The sequence below is a fragment of the Miniopterus natalensis genome, chromosome 6 (assembly GCF_054644295.1).
Source record: "Miniopterus natalensis isolate mMinNat1 chromosome 6, mMinNat1.hap1, whole genome shotgun sequence".
Taxonomy (NCBI): Eukaryota; Metazoa; Chordata; class Mammalia; order Chiroptera; family Miniopteridae; genus Miniopterus; species Miniopterus natalensis.
In genome coordinates this window covers 47,541,697-47,561,330 of record NC_142086.1, presented here as the reverse complement: position 1 = coordinate 47,561,330, position 19,634 = coordinate 47,541,697, and the positions used below count along the sequence as shown (strand labels likewise).

Here is a 19,634-nt window from a genome sequence, read left to right as displayed (position 1 = left end):
TCATTTTACTGTAGCAGCCTACATTTGTACTCAGATATGTGCAGACAGTTGCCCAACCCAAGGGTCGGCCGCTGGCCCGTTTTCCAAATTAGCCAATGGGTTTAGCCTGAAGCCTCACCCTAACCAACAGGGCAGGCACAGTGGCACTGGCGCTGGGAATGAGAGCAATCGGCCTCCCGGCCGTGTGCCTGCTCACCGGATTTGGGTAGCTCCGCACCCTTCTGCAGAAGTAAAGTTTGCCTTACCGAGTTACTTTGAATTTCTTGTGTCTTTATTTGCGGCATGGTCAAAACTAATTCCCAACACCTCTCATGCCCACTCTGGCTGCAGTGGCAATGCAAGCCAAGATAGGTGGTGACAGTTATCTCCAATTCCCCAGCTTGGCTCTGAAATTCTGGTCCTTGGGGAACCCTCAAGGCACTGACTCTCACCATCTACAGGAAATGCTTTTTAAAATATATACATATATATATTGAGGGAGAGAAGGGAGAGGGAGAGAGAGAAACATCGATCAGTTGCCTCCTGCACACACCCCAACTGGGGCTCGAACCCCCAACCCGGGCATGTGCCCTGACCAGGAATTGAACTGGCAATCCTTCGGTGGGTGGGATGACACCCAACCAACTGAACCACACAGGCCAGGGCACAGGACATGCCCTCGAAGTCGATTTTGCTGTAGGGTGGCCCTGAGTTGCCACCCTTTCTCACCAGCTCCATGGATGTCATCAAGGAAAGGCCACTGAAAAATGGCCTAAGTGAAACTACAAAAAACATTAAAGAAAGAAAAAAAAACAAGCTGTGTTTGATTTAAAAAATATTTATGAGACATGTTTTACACTCTTGTGGAATGTCAATTAATAAATATTTTATCAGAATGATACGGATGAATCATAATGATGGAGGAAGAATTTGGGGTGACTACAAAATGGAAGCATTTTATACTTTAATTTAAAGCTCAATTGCTCAGACTTGTCCTCTGCCTCAGATCTTGAAATCTGGCAGAAAAAGTGTCTTCACGCACAGACCAGATTTCTAACCTTGAATCGTGGCCAGGTCAGTATATGGAGGACCAGTGGCAGCGGCTCTTGATTACCTGAAGCAGTGGCTTCTTAAAAGTGAGGAAGATGACAGTGCAGGCCACCAGCAGGGTGAGGCAGCTGGGGAGAATGAGCACAAGGTACAGCAGGGCCATGTCCACCCTTTCCCACTTACAGTCCTGAGGCATGCCCCCGGGCAGGTCCATCAGGCGAACGACCTTGGAAGAGAGGTTGCAAGTGATCAGGGCCAAGTCAGAGATGGTGTGCAGACGCGTGAGGGCTCCCCAGCCCTCCACCCTGCAGCAGTCATATGGATTCTGACTGAGGTAGATGGTCCGCAGACTTGCCATGAGCCGCACAGGCACAGCCCCCTGGGGCAGGGCTGTGAGTGAGTTCCTGCGGAGATCCAGGGTCTGCAGAGCCAGGCTGCCCCTGAACCTTGGGAAACTGGTCAAGGAATTTCCCGACAGATCCAAATCCCTCAGATTCCTAAACCCAGAGAAGTCCAACTCTGTAAAGCTGGTACCGAGGCCCACGTTCCGGAGAGACAGGACCTGTAACGTGGGGGCAATATTCTGGAGAGGAGCAGTGCTCCCATTCAGAACCCCCCAATTTCCAGACAGGTCTAAGTGGGTAAGGGCAGTTCCCTGGAATGAGCAGTCTTGTAATATCCCCAGCCCACAGCCCTCCAGAGAGAGGCTCCTCAAAGATGCCACATTCCTGAAATCCACACAGCTGGGGAGACCCATACGGTCTAAGCCAGCTGGCTGGGGGCAAAGTGAGATCTGATTGTGGCTCATGTCAACTGTAGTGATGTTACTGGCATCAGTGAAAAGGCCAGTGGGGACATCCAGGAGCTGGTTGGAGCTCAGGTTGAACGACCGGAGGCTCCTCAGGCAGGTGGGGAGCCCCGGAGCCAAGTGCAGCTCCGACAACTGGTTCTGGCTCAGATCCAGCTCCATGAGCGCTCCTGGGGGCTCGTGCTCCCGGATGTGGAGCGTCACCAGGCAATTCTGGTTGAGGTTCAGGTGGGAGAGGGAGGGCATTTTCCTTAGGAAGCCATTGGGCAGGTATTGGAACTGGTTCTGGCTCAGATCCAGGAAGCGTAGATCTGCAAGATCACTGGAAGCAAACTCTTCCCAAAGGTTAACTGTGGTGATGTTGGTCAAGTTGCCATCCACAAGGAGGAACTGGGCCACCGTCTCCTGGGGTGATGAGGTGTTGTACAGGTCCCTGTAGAAGCCCATGTTATTGTCCCGTAGCAGTAGGGTGTGCAACTTGCTGGACTGGGGCAGGAGTGGGAAAAAAAGCAGCTGATTGTGAGAGAGGTCCAGCATCTCTAGCTCAAAAGCAGCCTCTTCCTCTGATGCCAGGAACCACTCCAGGACATTATAGCTGACATTGAGGGACTGGAGGTTTGTGAGGCTGAAGTCCACAATGCAAGGGAGGTTGTTATAGGCCAGGTTGAGGTGTCTCAGCTCAGTCAAGCCTTCGAAGGCTCCACCCTCAATCTCAAAGATGTAGTTCCTCTGCAAATCCAGCTCCTTGAGATGCCCCAGGCCCTCAAAGACGGTGTCATCGAGCCTCATGATGGTGTTCCTCGCCAGGGACACGGACTCCAGCGAAGAGAGGTTCTGGAGCATGAGGGCCACCATGTCTTCTGTCAGGGAGTTCCCTGACAAGTCCAGCCTCCGCAAAGCCAGCAGGCTGTGGAAGGCAGCTGCTGTCTCCTTGTAGCCCTCTGAGAGGGAATTATCAGGCAGCACCAGAGTGCGCAGGCGGGCCTGCTCCACGAAGGTGTCACGACCGATGCGCTCCAGGTGGCAGCTATGCAGACTGAGGCTCTCCAGGAGAGGGTAAAGCTGGAGGGAATGATTCCACAGGGTCTTGAGAGGGTTGGCATCCAGGATGAGCGTCTGCGAGTGGGGAGGGAGATTGCTGGGCACTGAGGCAAGATTCCGCCCTCGACAGTCAGCGACTCCATCCACCTAGGTCCAAAAACACACTGGTCAGCAGGGAGGAGGCCTCTCAGGCAAAGGTTTGGGTACATATACTTAGTTCATTCATCAGACTGAATTTTTTTTAAAAAAAGAATCAGAAACTGTAGAAACTTTTCTTTGTTCTTTACCTTCACAATAACATAGTCAGCTAGGAGCTGAGTTTCAGGCCTCATTTAAAACATACAGTGTGTTAGAGAAGATCTAAGAACCTGCCCACCAGGTGCTGAGTGGCAACAATTCTATCCGCAGTTTGGTTTTACTATGCGAGGGATTGAGGACCAGGTCTCCTTCTGGGTTTGAAACCTCTGCCATTTATTTCCATGTGACCTTGGGCAAATAATTTAACTAAAGTCTGTTATTTCCTCTGAAAAATGGAGATAAAGATAGTACCCATGCCCTAGCCGGTTTGGCTCAGTGGTTACAGTGTTGGCCCAGTGACTGAAGGGTCCCGGGTTGGATTCCAGCCAAGGTCATGTACCTCGGTTGCAGGCTCAATCCCTGGCCCAGGTTGGGGTGCATGTGAGAGGCAACCAATTAATGTGTCTCTCTCACATCCATGTTTCTCCCCTGCCCCCCCTTCTCTCCAAAAAGCAATGGAAAAAATATCCTTGGGTGAGAATGAAAAAAAATAAGATAGTACCCACTTCAGAGGACTGCAGTGAGATTAGATGAAAGGTGGCACAGTGCCTGACACACAGTGGACACTATTAATGCAATTGGTCGCTCTTGCATTGTAATCGCTATTGCTATAACACCTGTGTGTCTAAGAGGACCACCCTAACAACTGGCAGTGCTGTGGCACCTTCATTCCAGTCAAAGAAATTTTGTCTGGGACATTCCTCTACATTCTGGACTGATAAATATCTCAGTTTAAAATGACTCCAGAGTTTATCATCACCCTGAATTGTACAGAGTGGGATCTGGAGAGAAGTGGAGAGTCCATGGCAGAGCTGGGACTGTAGCCCAGAGCTCTTAATGTCCAATTCAGTGCTTCTCCGGGATGCTGTTCTACCACGATTGTGCTGCGTAAGGAGTTCAGGAGGGATGGGATGACCCTGGTCTCATTGTAGAGTCACTCAAGCTCAGGATAAACTCAGCCCAATGTTTTACAAGATTGGCAAAAGCAATCAGCCACAGGATGTCAATTAGGTATCCAGGAAAAAGGCTTTAAGTGATAAGATAGAAGAGCAATGGCCTTCCTTTGCACAGATTGGCCAGTAGGACAAGGCCTGTGATTGCCTAAAACTGTGGGCCCAATCCCAGGGGCAAGTGGAGTAATGGAAAGGGAGAAAAATCTGATATCGAGGACGAAGCACTGGTTTGGAGAGATAACAGACTCAAGTCTGAACCTCAGCTCTGCCACGTATTAGCTTTCGTCCCTGGACAAGGAATTAACCTTTCACGGTGCCAAGTTCTTTATCTTATTATTAAAATAAAACTTTCTAATAATTAAAAATTGATACAATATAGCCCAGCTGGCTCAGTGGTTGAGTATCAATCCACGAACCAGGAGACGGAGGTTCGATTCCTGGTCAGGGCACAGGCCTGGGTTTCGGGCTTGATCCCCAGCAGGGGTCGTGCAGGAGGCAGCTGATCAATGACTCTCTCATCATTGATGTTTCTCTCTCTCCCTCCCCCTTCCTCTCTCTGCAATCAAGAAAACGTATTTTAAAAAAATAAAAATAAAAGTGATACAGTACAGAAATACAGAAAATTAAACTCGTCAGTAACCTCAGCCTCTCCCTCAAAGAAACACCACTAACCTTGTGTTACATCTCCTCTGAACTCTTTCCTAAAGATATTATCTACCTTTTTAAAAAAATTTTTTTAAAAACTTTTTAAAATAAGACTGCACTCTACAAACTGTTCAGTAATCTACCATCCCCCTCAATAATATGTAATAGACATATTGCCCTGGCAATAAAAATAAATTTGATCACATTCTGTTTCGCAACTGTCTATTAGTTCATCGCATGAATACAACAGTGTTTAAGAGCAAGAGTTCTAGGGTCAGTCCATCTTGGTTCTGCTTTTTAACAAATGAGTGACCTTGGTCTTGTTACCTAACTAGTTGGGACCTTCATTACTCCACCTGTAAAATGGAAATTATACTTTTAATTTTCCCATAGGTTTTTTTCTTAATGAGGATTCACTATGATTATTTAACACAGAACTTAGTACATAAATACTTAATAAATGTTAGTATGATCTAATCAATTAATCTCCTACTATAGAGCACTTGAGTTCTCATTTCCAGATGAACTGGTCAAGTTCTTTCCACACCTCCCCTTCTCCCCAAAAGTCTTTGGAATTTTGATTGGAGTTGCATTACAATCATGGAGTAACTGGAGGAAGACCTGACATCTTTCCAAAATTAAATCTCCCCATGCAGAAACAAGGTGTATTTCTTTATTTGAGTAAGTGTCGGTCTCCCCCACACAGGGACTCTCTGGAGAATGTTGTGGTTAGGGGCTTTCCAAAAGATGTGAGCCCCTGTTTCACCACAGCTGCGGCAGTCATGGGGGTCACACCCCTGCAACTCCCTGTGGCCCCACTGAAGTGCTGCAAAAATACCGCGGGGCTGTCAGAGCCCAAGAAAACCTCACCATGTCCATTTTATGATAATGTGACATGGCGAATGCATGGGGCGCAACGGAGGGCACCTGGACTCTCACCCCTCTGCCCTCAATTCAGAAAAGCCGCAGGAAATCCACCCCACTGCTGCGCACCAGGCTGGACAGGGTTGGGCAGGGAGTGTAGCCTGAGCCCTGAAAGAACTCGTGCTTTATCCCCTCCTCTTCCTCGGCCTGGTAACCCCTGAATCAGCTCCTGCGAAGTCACCTGTCACTGCCTCTGAGGGAATAAGGGGTGTCCGTGCGGCTGAGACGAACAGCAACAATGGATGCAACACACAGCGCCGGTCTGGGTGCTTAATGGGCATTAACTCATTCGACCATCACCACAACCCAGGGTTATGGCATTCGTGGTTGGTACTATTATTACCTCCATATCTTACAAATGAGGAAACCGAGGCACAGAGAGGCCCTGTGTCACCAGCTACTAAGTGGTGGAGCTGGGGTTTAAACCTGGTCTGGCTCGTAACTTCTCCCCCAGACTGGAGCATGCTACCGTGCCGTGGTTAGAGGTTACCAAAGTGGTTACGAACTATAACCAGCCGGGTTCTGAAGATTCATCAGCCTTAAGAACACATTTTTGAATGTAAGCATTAATCCTGACACTCAGTTTGTCTTCCCAGTGCCTGGGGTATAATAGGGCTCAAGGAATGTTTATTAAATGTATGTTTCTCAGGCAGATTTTTTTTATTTCACTGAGTTTCATTCAGGCAAAGGAGAAAATTTCTAGAAATGTGCTCAGTGGCTGTGAGGCAAGTGTGTTTCCACATATAGGCTGAAAGCCCTGGAGAGAGGAGACCGCAAGGGCTCGGGCATCTGCTTCCTGGGCTGTCTTAAACCTCAGCGCGGCCAAGGCCGTTGCTGTGCAGTGCCCGTCGCAGCGTGCTCGTTAGTACAGCTTTTTTTTTTAATCTCCACCTGAGGATATGTTTTCATTGATTTTTTAGAGAGAGGAAAGGAGAGAAAGAGAAACATCGATGTGAGAGAGAAATCTCGATCAGCATGCTTCCCATGCCCCCACAGGGGATTCAACCTACAACCTAGGCATGTGGCCTGGCTGGAATCGAACCCACAGCCCTCTTGGTGTACAGGAGGATGAGCCAACCAGTTGAGCCACCTAGCGGGGGCTTCAGTACAGCTTTTTAAGTAATTGCTATCAACTCAAACATAAACTCTGAGGCAGGGCTTCGCCAACTTTAATATGCCCCACCATTATCAGATTCTGATAGCATTAGTGGAGCTCAAGCATCTAGATTTTTAAAAAATTTATCTTTTATTTTTAATAGTTTTATTGATTTCAGAGAGAGGAAGGGAGAGGGAGAGAGAGAGATAGGAACATCAATGATGAATCATTGATCTGCTGCCTCCTGCACACCCCCTACTGGGGACCGAGCCCACAACCCCATATGTGCCCTGACCAGAAATCGAACCAAGATCTCATGGATCATAGGTCAATGCTCAACTGCTGAGCCACATCGGCCAGGCTAAATTTATCTTTAATGTTGAAAGTATTACAGATGACCCCCTTTTTCCCCCATTAACCCCCTCTATCCCACTCCTGCACCCTCCCCAGGCCTTCACTGCACTATTGTCTCTGTCCATGGGTTATGCATATATGCATATAAGTTCTTTGGTTAATCTCTTCCCACCCACCCCTACCCCTTTCCCTCTGAAATTCGTCAATGTGTTGCATGTCAAACATCCAGATTTTTAACAAGGTGCTTTTATTCCTGGTGGCTAACTCAGGCCTGTCTCTGGGGCATTGTGTCTTTAGTGAGTATGAAAAAGGTGGGGCAGAGCCTTTCCTAGGCATCATCTTAACCTTTGGTTAAAGAGCAGGTTGCAAATGGCATCATGCCAGGCAGGTACACAGTGATTCAGATTCATTCATTTCCTGCCCTCCATGATTGACAATCCATCAGCTTTCCAAATGGACCAGACCTTGCCAGCACAGGGACAACAGACAACTCAGAGTTCCCAGGAAACTCACCAACTTGCAGCCCCTTTGGGAAGCAGCTGTGGCTATTCCACTTCCGGTCCTCCATTCCACTGTCAAGAAGTGAAAACCAAGGCAGAGCCAGAGGGGCAGTAACTCCATCTCAAGTGCAGCACTGTGGACAGAGGGCAAGGAAGAAGCGAGTAAGAGAAGGACATTCTGGAAGGCTGCTTTGCACTCTCAGCAGAAGGAGCCAGTTCCCAGTGACGTCTGGTCTTGGAAGCCCACAGCTACGGGCAGGTGGAAACCCACAGACTCTTTACATACCTCAAGTTAACCAATACTTTCAACCTTTCACTGCAAGAACTCACTTTCACTTTGCCTCTACTATCTGATGGACAGGGAGCTGAACACTGAAACTCCCAAGAGTCCAGCAACAGAAGCGAGAAGCAAAGGATTTGAGGAACCAGGCCTCAGGTCACCTAGAGTTTGTCATGTTTTTTAGTTCTGTTGAAGTTGTCCTCCCAAAGCTCAGATCTGCCTAATGTATCACCTGAGCTCAATAAATACATCTTGAATGAATGAATGAATGAATGGTGAACTGGGATTGAAATATTAATTGCTGCCACTGGTTCCATAGAGTTACTAATTGTTTTGCTGACATGAGGCTTTTAAAAAAGAGTAGATCTCATTGGTTAACTCATTTGAACACAGCCCTTTGAAAACTGGATTTTGATATTTTGCCTGGATAAGGGAAAAACTGAGAGGGAAATGAAAAAGCAATCCTCAGTGTAATAAGGATTGTTGATGAAGTGTGGTTACAGCCCTCTTACCTGGCCTGTGAGCACAGAACAGAAGTCATGAGAAGGCTTAAAATTATACACGGACCAACAGAATTTTAGAAATAAGAAGAACCATAATGGAAATGTAATAGGTCCTCCATCACATTTTTACAGGTGAACACACAGGAAATAATGATGGCTTATTCAAAGTTCAAGATCAACTTAGTGGCAGGGCTGGGAACAGCAAGAAGATCCCCCTCTCTGAGCTCCAGGACGAGAAACCAGACTAATTTCTCTCCCTGCAGGTGCTGTTGGGTTGAACCCTCCTGTGAAGAGAGTTTATAGCCCAGAGGAATCCCCTCCCAGCCCAGTATTTCTCAGAATCTGAGGCAAGTGCCTGGCCCCGGCATTGCAACTGCCCCATCCTCTCCTTGACCTCTACCTGGGAAAGACTATGGGGTCTGCTCTCATCTTCTCTTGGGCCAGCAGCACCAGCACTACCAAGAACCTCCTCACCTATTCCGCGGGCCCTTCTGCCTAACACATCTCAGCCGTCTAGGGCCCCTTCCTCTTTCCCTTTCTTTGAATAAGTCTACACAATCTCTAAGGCTAATTTTTAACTTCCTGGTCAGACCTGAATACTCACCAGTGAAAACAGACTAACAGAAAAGCTAAGTGAAACCAGGTAAATCACCCTCAACCTTCACTTCAGGTCAGGTCAGCAATCCTTACCACAGAGGGAACCTCCAATTCAGAAATCATCAGTACTTGCCCAACGCTGGGAATCCTCTTCCCAGGCCCTCCCTCCGCCGCTGCACCTGTGCAGGAATCACCACCTCATGGCATGTGCAGGGCACAGATGGCAAACACAGAACCATATGGGCTCCTGTTCTCAGTATCCTCCCAACACACACACACACACACACACACACACTCACTCACACCCCTGAAACCTTGGGATCACTGCCCACCTTGAGTTGAGCTAAGGTGGCTAGACTTAGCAAATTCCAAGATGCCATTTGAATGTCAGATAAACAACAAATAGCTTTTTAGTATAAATATGTCCCATGCAATATCTGGGACATACTTACACTAAAAGAAATTTATTGTTTATAGGACATTCAAATGTCAGCAGGTGTCCTGCATTTTATTGAGGAGAGACAGGGAGATGGGAACCATGGACCTGCTCCCTCCTTTTCTCCTTCACCATCTCTGTCCTATTTGGGATGGGACTTGTTGTTGTGACACTAACTCTTATAGAACAACCAGCGCCATATATTGAAATAGTGAATCTAGATGTGTTCAGGGAAAGGCTGCATTTCCTTCAGGGAGACTGTAACTCAGACTGGAATGCTGGATAAGCCCGGTGTCACGTATGCCCAGAGTGTAATTTTAATTTCTGGGTCAATAAGACAAGTTTTGCAATTTTAAAGCACCTATTCTCCTTCCTCCCAAACTCAAACAGCCCAGAAAAACTCTTGCTGTGCCCTCTGGGCAACTCCTTCCTTCACAATAGCATGGGGAGATTACAGAATTCAGAACCAAACAGACCAGGATTTGAATTCTGGCTCCAGTATTTATTTGTCCTTGAGAAATTCACATAGTCTCTGAGACTCGGTTATTCCTTCTAAAAAACAGGGATAATCACAACCATTCAGAATCAAATAGTATATGTGACAGTGCATAAATTACATAAAACAATTATTATTTATGAGTTCAAAACACCAATGAGCTGAGTGTATGGTTGTTATTTCTATGTATAATCTCCAATGTAATTCAGCAGCTACACGAAGAAGGAAAACTACTGAATAATTTGGTTGGGAGAATAAATATATCATTATATTAACTAAATGTAAAAAATATGAGGGGGGAAATAAAATAAATTTTAAAAAATATGAGGGAAGGTTGGATTAAAAATTCTACATTAATAAATTCAGAACAAGGCTAATCCCGGGAACAGAGGACTATGCTGGCTGAGAGCTGTTGGTCCTCAGGTCCCTGGTTTACCCTTCCCCCGCCCTGCTCTGGTTCGCTTGGGGCTGACTTCTGAAGGCTCTGTTTTCAAGCTCTAGGTGTCAGTTGGCCTCCAGCTGGTTTGGTCAATGGAAGGCACTACAGGGCGGTTGGAAGGAAGAGAGAATCCAGGGTATTTCTCTCCCTCTCTCTCTGCCTTGGACAGAGAAGTCCTTGAGCTTCTTCTGGTGACTCCTAGACTCTGGTAACACCCCCTTCCCTTTATCATCATCCTACCCAGGGCAGGTCACAGTTTCCTGAAGTTACTATTCTCTGGGATGACTGTCTGCCCTGATTGACACCTCAGCCTCTTCATCATGTGTACCAATTTCCTGCATTAAATTTCCTCTGTTTTAAATTATCTGTGTTTCTGTTTTCTGGTTGGACTTTGACTGATACAATGATATAAATGAGAATGGGCTTGAAATAGTACTAAACAAGAAAGGTATGTAATGACTCTGAGAAGAAATAAAAGACCCAACATAATAACCATTTAGGTTGAGAAACACCCCCTGGAGCATGTAGCTGGAGAAGGCTTCCTCAGAGCCAGGCCACTGCAAGGAGTATCAGATAAACGGTTTGGATGCCAGATCTCCCGGGGGACTTTCCTGAACCCTCTCCTGTGTGCACAGGACTGCTTCCCTCCACCCACACTCAGCCTCAGTTGGGTGAGGACCACTCAGCAGTATCTCTCGCTATACGAGAGTGTGCAAGCTTGAGTGTACAGATAAGTAACTGTCCCATCTTACTCCTGTCTCACTGACATCTTCTGAAAAATACATCCATCTTTTTAAGCCAAATGTTGCTCATCTTAGATACATGTTTGATGGAGAAAGGGAAAACAGTTATGATGAAGGGTGCACAGGGTACTGTGGCATTAAAAGTTTAAATGAGATAACCAGGAACCTCCCCTCATTCTAATTAAAAGAGCTTGAATCAATGGTTCCTATTTCACGGGCTGTGAACCTCGGGGGAGCCAGAGTTAATACACAGGAACTACAAATTAGCCCACGTCCCAAGTAGGGGCTGAGTAAGAACTCTGTCTCCTGGTCTGCGTGACCATTGGGAAAATACTCTATATGAGACCTGAGGTCCTGACATGAGAAACAGATGGCATTAACAGACTCTGCTTGTATCTGTTCTTTTTGAACCAGATTATGAAGTCAAAGAGTTCCTTCCAAGTGCGGAGGCAGAAAATGGTCAGTCCCATTCTCTTTGATATACAGTCTATAAATCCTATATTCTTCTATTCAGTTAACAATTTCTATAAAGCCTCTCTACATCTTTTATCCAGTGATGGTTATTATGATTATGACTAATGCCAGAGGCTGTGAGCTTCTAATTAGTGAAAAGCTTTGAAGGACAAGACACCATTGACCCAACTGTTGTCAGGAGACGAGATTCTTTACGGTGTCTGTAACACGTTTGACTTGGAGATATTAAGATTGTAAATCCTACCTCATGTCAAAGTGAAGTCCTCTTAGTGTTTCGTTTATATTTTTTGTTTATCTTCTAACTATTCTGTTTGTGTCCCGTCATTACAAAGTGTCCTTGCTGGTTCTTTCCTAAGAAGTTCTTGAAATATTAGGATCTCAAATGCTCAATGGCATCTCCTATGTAACCATTAATCTTGAGACTATGCATTCTAATTGGTTATTTAGGCAGAAAGACAATACGACTTTTTGTCTGGCTTTTCTCTCTCAGATCTGGTCATAACAAATAAGTGGTGAAAACAGATTCATTTCACAAAAACAACATAGATGGAGACTGTATCCTGAAACAAGAGAGCACCAACATGAGGAAGAAGATGCACATTGGCCACAAAAGTTCCTCTGTTTTAAAAAATTATGCTTGTTTGCCTTTTCTATTTTCGTAAAAGAATATTTGCTCTTTTTGGAAAGGGCTTCCTGATCCTGCTGGTGGTGGCTTGGCTGTAACCTGGGGCAGCACTTCCATAAGCATCCCATGACCACATCAGTTCAGGGCTCGGGGTGCTTGGGTGGGAGACGATGGCCACGTGCAGGCCAAGGGGTGGCTCGTCCCGGGGGCCTGTGGGCGATACTTGCTTTTGCAATGGACAGGGAAGAAAGAGTAAGTAAAATCTTTTCACTTGTCTCTGCTTCTTGAAGTCCTGAAATTTCCATCAGAAAAGTTCAGGAATGCAACAGCATTCCTTTTTTCTCAGGCCCTCTAACACTTAAACACATATATATAGTATTTTTTTTTTCAAATGTATGTAGATTTACCTGTATTAATAAAATATAACTTCTTTTTTAAAGGGTTATTAATTCCAAGTAGCTTTTTGTTGTGATGTAATGTCTTAATGAGCTGATAGTAAAGCACAGCCATCAGGTAAGGACCAATCTCAGGTATGTTTGTCCATAAAAAGGTCTCCTCATACTCAAACTTTGGAAATACTAAGGAGTAACTCTGATCTGAGTTTCGGCTTTGCTTTGTTAGGGTTTTGGATTCGTTTTCAGGTGAGGATGCTGGATTTCTAGTATTCAGGGGCACCCTTGCTATCACCTCTTCCCTCCCCACTCTCTCGCCTCCGCACCTTCTCCGGCTGCGGCCACCACAGCCGGGAGGCAGCCTTTTTGCTAAAGGCTCTAGTAGCAAGTGTTAAGAGTGTTATACATATATTAGCGAGTAATTGAGAATTTTCTCCTTAAAGTAAGCCGAAAGAGGTCCTTCCAGGAAGTGGGCAGCTCTCAGAGGTACTTGGTGTTAGAAACAAACACTTATAAGCTGGTCTGGGGGAGGGAACCTCTAGAAGTAGAGTAGCACACACCGCAGGGTGTAAATGTGTGCGGTGACACTGTGAACACGGAAGACACGGTGCTAGATAGAGGGCTCCCCGGGAAGGGCAGCTGCCTTTGTTTAAAAGCAAAAGAGCAAATCCTACCGCGGACACTGGGAGAAAGGGAAGGGCAGCTGGTCACAGACCACAGAGAACAGATAACAACAGAAACCCCAGTCTGTGACCACTTCAAACAATCTCTTCTACCGAGTATTTGAAAGCCTCAGGCAAGCAACTCTGGTCTCTGATTGTGAGCAAAAATATTAGAATGATCTCAACCTTCACTAAATGTTCAGTGTTTCCCATGGTGAGGCCACCTGCATCCTGAGCCTCCAGGTGCAATGCTTTGGGTAACACAGGACTCCATCTTGGTAGCACCTCGCCAAAAATGTTTGCCCGGAAGCCTAAGAAACAGAGAAAAACGAAAAGGGGTGTGTGTGTGTGTGTGTGTGTGTGTGTGTGTGTGTGTGTGTGTGTGTGTGTGTGTGTGTGTGTGTGTCTGATTACAGGTGACTACGAAGCACAATAACCAAGTCCAATGCATGTACCTTGAGTGGATTTGGGTTTTTTTTAAATCTCTAAAAGAAGAATTTGAAACAATTGGGGAAATTTACATGTGTACTAAACAATGTGTTTTCAGATGGTATTATGTGCAGATGATATCATCAGATTATTACTGATTTTCTTAGGTATGATAATGTTTTGGTTATGTAGGAATGTCCCCTTATTCTTAGGAAATGTATGCTGGGTATTTAGAGGTGAAAATTCATGATTTTTACAATTTATGTAACCTCTTTCAAATGGAGAGAGGAAAATTAAAAGCAAAATATTACCAACAGGAAAATTTAATATTGTACTTTAACTATTCTGTAAATTTGAACCTTTTCAAAATAAAAAAAAGGAGGGGAAATGAAACAATTGTTGGAGTTCTTAAAGGGAGAGGGAAAATTATTGTAACCTTTTGTCCCAAAATTCCAGGAATATATATTTTTCAAATACTTTTCAGAAAGATTCTCAGTAAACTTTAAATTACACATAAACCTTTAAAATATCTGAAAAATTTAACCATTTTGACATTCAAACTAGAGCTTCCAGACATTTTCTCATACCTGGAAAGAGCACAGAAGTGTTAGATCATCTGTGCTGATTGAGGTTCAATATGGTTGATGTACTCATGTAACTTCCACTGCCCAGGTCAACTGCTCTGTCCACAACACCCACAGTCCCTCTGGAGGGGTAGACCTCAGGAAGTGACCTCACCACCTCCACCTCCACCTAGCAGACAGAATTTTGTGGAATCACCTGACCAGGGAAGGTCAACTCTTACATGTAACCAACACCTTATGAATGATCCCAGTGCATAGAGATGAGGGAGGGAATTAGGTAATTAGCAGGCGAAATTGGAGTTAAGAGGCACAGAGAAAGTGGAGTTGAATTTTGAGGGTTCTTGCCTTGAGGAATAGAAGCTATGAGTTGGATAGCAAGGCATATGAATAGAAAGTAATGAAATAGTCAACAGAGGGCAGAGATCCGGGAAATGGAATAGAAAGAATAGCAAGAGGGTGGGCCATGCAGCTGGGAGAGGGGGTGGAGAGAACAGGCTCCAAGGCTGCCTCTCAGGGTTCCTCTTGATGGCCATTTACAGGTCCGGGTCCATTTTCAAGCTCCATGTTTTCTCATGAGAGCACTTCACCACCATCACCACCCCCAGCAGCTGGCCCAAGAGTTGCCAACAAAAAGAACCTAACTAAAACAGGACTTGTGCTCTTTAATAAGCTTAAACACAAAGTTCAAAACTGAACATAATATTTTTTTTATGTGCATGCAAGCTTTATGATGCTATCTGAAAATTAGAGAACGTGGCTGAAATCTGAATCTAGGAATGTATTTTTCAAAGTGCATTTTAATTACAGGCAAGAATCATCAAGGAATAATAAAACCAAAGAGTGAAAATTTGTTGGGAAACAAGATACTAATATAGCCTTAAAGTATCTTATTAATACAAGTTACTTGTTAATTTTACACACTTGAAAATAACAGCTTTATAAGTGGAAAAACAGGCAGACACCTCTTTAACCAAATAATCAAATTACCTAAGGGGCTTTACGGGGGTACTTGGCAACATTTGAATATTACATCAATATTAAATTTCTGGATTTTGATCATTGTACTGTGGTTATGTAAGAGACTATCCTTGTTCTGAGAACATATACACTGAATTATTTAGAGGAAAAAGAGCATGATGTTCGCAGCATTACTAATGTTCCAACTTCTCTTCATCCGCATCGGCACTTGTTATTTTCTGTGTGTTTATTGTAGCCATCGTGGCGGCTGTGAACTGCTCTCTGTGGTTCTGGTCTGCATTTCCCTGAGCATTTTTCATAGGTTTATTAACCATTTCTATACTGTGTTTGGAGAAATGTCTAAAATGTGCGCCTTTAAATCCAAAGATTTCTTTAATTATGATTTTGGGATTACATGTAAAAAAAAATGAAAAAAATTGTTATAAAAGTAAAGAACCAGTTCTATTCTTTGGTCAAAGTAATATATTCCAATATTTTGCAAAGAATCAATATTCAAATGGTGGATGCATTAAAAAATAACTTACAAATTAAAGATTGGGGCAACAGAGAATTTATTTATTTATTAATTCTCACCTGAGGACATTTTTATTGATTTTTAGAGAGAGTGGAAGGAGGGAAGGAGAGAGAGAAAAGCATCTGATGTGTGAGAGACATATCGATCGGTCGCCTCCCATATGTGCCCTTCCTGGGGATGGAGCCCGCAACCTAGGTATGTGCCCTGACCGGGAATCAAACCAGCCTTTTTTTTGGTGTATGGGACAGTGCTCAACCAACATAGCCACCGGGCCAGGCGAGCATTCAGAACTGTGATGTGTGCACTCAGACCTCATGATTTGCTTCTGTGGCTTTCTCTCTTAATATGAAGTTGGTAAAATATAAACAACAGAATGGCTTTTGAGTCTCTGTCTTCCAAGAACTGTCTCATACCCTGCAGGTGGGAGAGCAAACTGATATACTTTTTCTGAAGGACAATTTAGCATAATTTATCAAAGATCTTGAAAACCTAGATTGCTTTTGATTCAGTAGTTCCACTTCTAGAAATTTATCCTAAAGAATTACAGTGTATGTAAAAGTACTTTTACAGAAATATTTTCTAATTTTCTAACAACCCACTTCAATTACTGTATTAAGACAAGTTTTAAAGTAACAGAATCCATCTATCATTACTTAAAATATGTCCTAATCAGAGCCTAATAAATATTACTGAAATAGAAAATTTCTTATAGGTATTTAGATTGAAGTTATTGTGAATGTGCTTAAAACAATCATGTTTGGAGTCAACGGAAGAAAAAATATCATTGACTAATAACTAAAATAAGTTTTATTATAGATATTACTTTCCTTTTTCAGGGTCCAGGGATTTAGATTTGGGGTTTCATGTTCTTATCCAAGCCCCTAGAAAGGCAGAAGTAAAAGGTGAAGAGCCCAGGCTAAGGGGACAGATGGGACAGGTTCAAAGCCTGGCTCTGGCCTTGGGTACATCACTCAACTTCTGTCCTCAGTTTCCTCCCCAGTAAAATGGGAATCATAATGCTCATCTTGCAAGGTTGTTACTGTATTCAGACAAGTTTTAAAAGAACACTCAAAAAATAGTCTTTGTTATTTAGCATTACAGCACCTTCCTCCCCAGCAGGGATGAATCTGCCTGTGCTTCAGCACACCCAGGACGGGAGCTCACCGCTTTGTAAGCAGCTGGCGCACCACTGGGGCCCCTTGACATTTGCCTGTAGAAGCTGGATCCCCTCTAAGCCTGGACAAATAAGTGAGGAGTTGTACCCTTTTAAATTTGTTTGAATACTCCTATGGTCCTGAGACTTTGTCTGAGAAAGGACAGTTCCATTGTAAGCGCCTTTTCTGGCAAATGCACCATCATTCAAATTTAGTAACTGACCATCCTTTTGAGAAGAACTGTAGCATTTCTGAAGGGACTACCCACCACTATTTTGGAAGTGAGAATACTCAGACCAGAGAGATGAAATGACAGGATCAAGGTGCCACAGGAAAAGGAGTGTAATGGTTTCCAAGCGCTGTCCCCCTCCGAGCCCAGCATGCCTGGACTCCACCCAGCTTGTGAGAAAATCTTGTCTGGGATGGTGGAGACTCTACCTCTTCCCAGAGGGGGCTGGAGGCCACCTGGCTCTTCCCTTGGGCTCTCCCCACTGCGACTCTGGGCAGCCAGTGGGAGTGAGGAGTGCAGCTCAGAGAGCAACCCTGCTCGACTTGTCTCCTCAGGGCGACGAATGAGTCAACGGCTTCCCTCTGTGGTTAGGGTCAGCCCTTAGAGCCAGCAGAGGTCATTCAACTGGTTCTGTTCCATGGCCACAGGCTGCATCTGGCCACAGGTCTTAAAAAGTGCAAATCTGCCCTTTTTCAGGGGAGGTAACACCTTGCTCTTACATGGTTGGTGGGAGTTCTGGGGTGTCACCTTTGTATATGAGAGACCCACATAATACCTGTGGGTGGGCACCCAACCAATAATGCGTTAGCTTCAAACTTGCCATTTCCTTTCAGTGTCACAGGTTTCTTCTCTCTGGTCACCTCACTCCAGTAGTGCCACTGGTGACAATAATACTGGCCTTGCCAACCTCACAGAGTTGTGTTGAGACTGAATGAGAGATGTGTGTGAAAAAGCTTTGTCAATATAAGGAAATGCTGTGGATTTCATTAGTAAGAAAGGTAGTGTCAGAATTAAAGGAAAGGCAGAGTTCTGTGCAAACAGGGAGCTGGTGTTGAAATAAATAAGACAGAGGAGGCGCACTACCTTCTTACGTGAGCTGCAGGGTGTGGGCCTTGGGGTGTTCAAAGAAGGTGAGAACACCCGGAGCTGTGAGAGACTATGGACAAGAGAAAGGCTATAGGTGATAACCGAGGCTTATTGCCCAGAGTGGAAATATATCAACCGCACCCCCTCAACCTTGGTTCTCTTGAGAAAGAGCACAACTGAGAAATGAAATGACATAGATTCCTGATTACTGACCAGCTCAATGGGATAGTATTCAAGCTCCCAGACTGCTTTTCAGGCTCTTAATTGTAATAGCTAATGTTTACCGACTGCTCACCTCGGGATAAGTACTATGCCAGATGCTTTACATATAATAGGGTCCTCACAAAACCCTAGCATGTGAATATTATCATCCCATTTTCCATGTGGTAAATTGAGGCTCACAAAGGTTTAGGCCATAGAGTTAGAGCATGTCAGAGCAGCAATTCAAACTTAGTCTGTGGTTGAGTCCGGCAATGCTCAACCTCAATACCACAAGCCCCGGCCACCCTGGGATGTTTACCATCTTCGTCTAAATCATGCATTTTCTCACAGTTTCCTTTGTGGGAAAGGCCCTTTTCCTGGTCTTCTCAAACTGTCCCACTCCTATTCATCCTTCAAGACCCAGTGCATATGCCAACTCTTCATCACAACCTAATAGTTCGATAATGCATATAATACACTATTATATTATAGATATAGTTCTTATGGAAGATTTCAACATTTTTAATTGATTGATTGATTTTTAGAGAGAGATACACTGATATGTTGTTCCCCTTATTGATGCATTCATTGGTTGTTTCTTGTATGTGCCCTGACCGGGGATTAAACCCACAACCTTGGTGTATTGGGATGACACTCTAATCAAATAAGCTACCCAGCTAGGGCTGGAAGATTTTTAAAAATTATTTGATTTTTAAGTTTATGACAATGAATATGAGCAGCTACTGTCAGTAATTTAACTTTCTTCCTTTTAAAAAATATTTTTATTGATTTTTAGAGAGAGAGGAAAAGAGAGAGAGAGAGAAGCATCAATGTAAGAGTGCAGCACCAGCTGGCTGCCCCCTACGAATCCCCTTCTGGGGATCAAGCCAAAACCTGAGCATGTGCCCTGACAGGGAATCAAACCCACCACCTTCTGATGTATGGGATGACACTCCAACCAATGGAGCTACACCGGCCAGGGCTACCTCCATTTTTTTAATTGTGGTAAAATATACATATAATTTACCATTTTAACCCCTTTCCAGGAGCAGTAAGTACATTCATATTGCTGTGCAACCTCACCATTACCCATCTCCAGTACTTTTTTATCATCCAAAACCGAAACTCTGTCCCCATTCAATGTAACTCCCCGCTCTTCCCTCCCTTCAGCCCCTGGTAACCAGGATGCTTTCTTTGCTATACATTTGCCTATTCTAGGCACCTTGAGTAAGTAGAATCATGTAAGCGGAATCATGTAACATCTGACCTTTTGCCGCATAATGTTTTCAAGGCCAATCCATGTTATAGCATGTATCAGAATTTCATTCCTTTTTATGGCTGAATACTATTCCATTGTATATACAGGGTGTCCCCCCCAAAATGA

The 19,634-nt window shown here is 44.5% G+C and overlaps 1 protein-coding gene across 1 annotated transcript; it reads right to left on the bottom strand.

Annotated features, from left to right (window-relative positions):
- Window positions 1-823: 823 nt before the first annotated feature.
- NRROS (negative regulator of reactive oxygen species) lies at window positions 824-14,351 on the bottom strand. Its single transcript, XM_016200165.2, has 3 exons — window positions 14,311-14,351; window positions 7,661-7,781; window positions 824-3,025 (listed from the first exon to the last, which is right to left on the bottom strand). The coding sequence occupies exons 2-3, from the start codon at window positions 7,766-7,768 to the stop codon at window positions 1,055-1,057; spliced, it is 2,079 nt and encodes a 692-aa protein (XP_016055651.2). The 5' UTR covers window positions 7,769-7,781; window positions 14,311-14,351; the 3' UTR covers window positions 824-1,054.
- Between the last annotated feature and the right edge of the window lie 5,283 nt (window positions 14,352-19,634).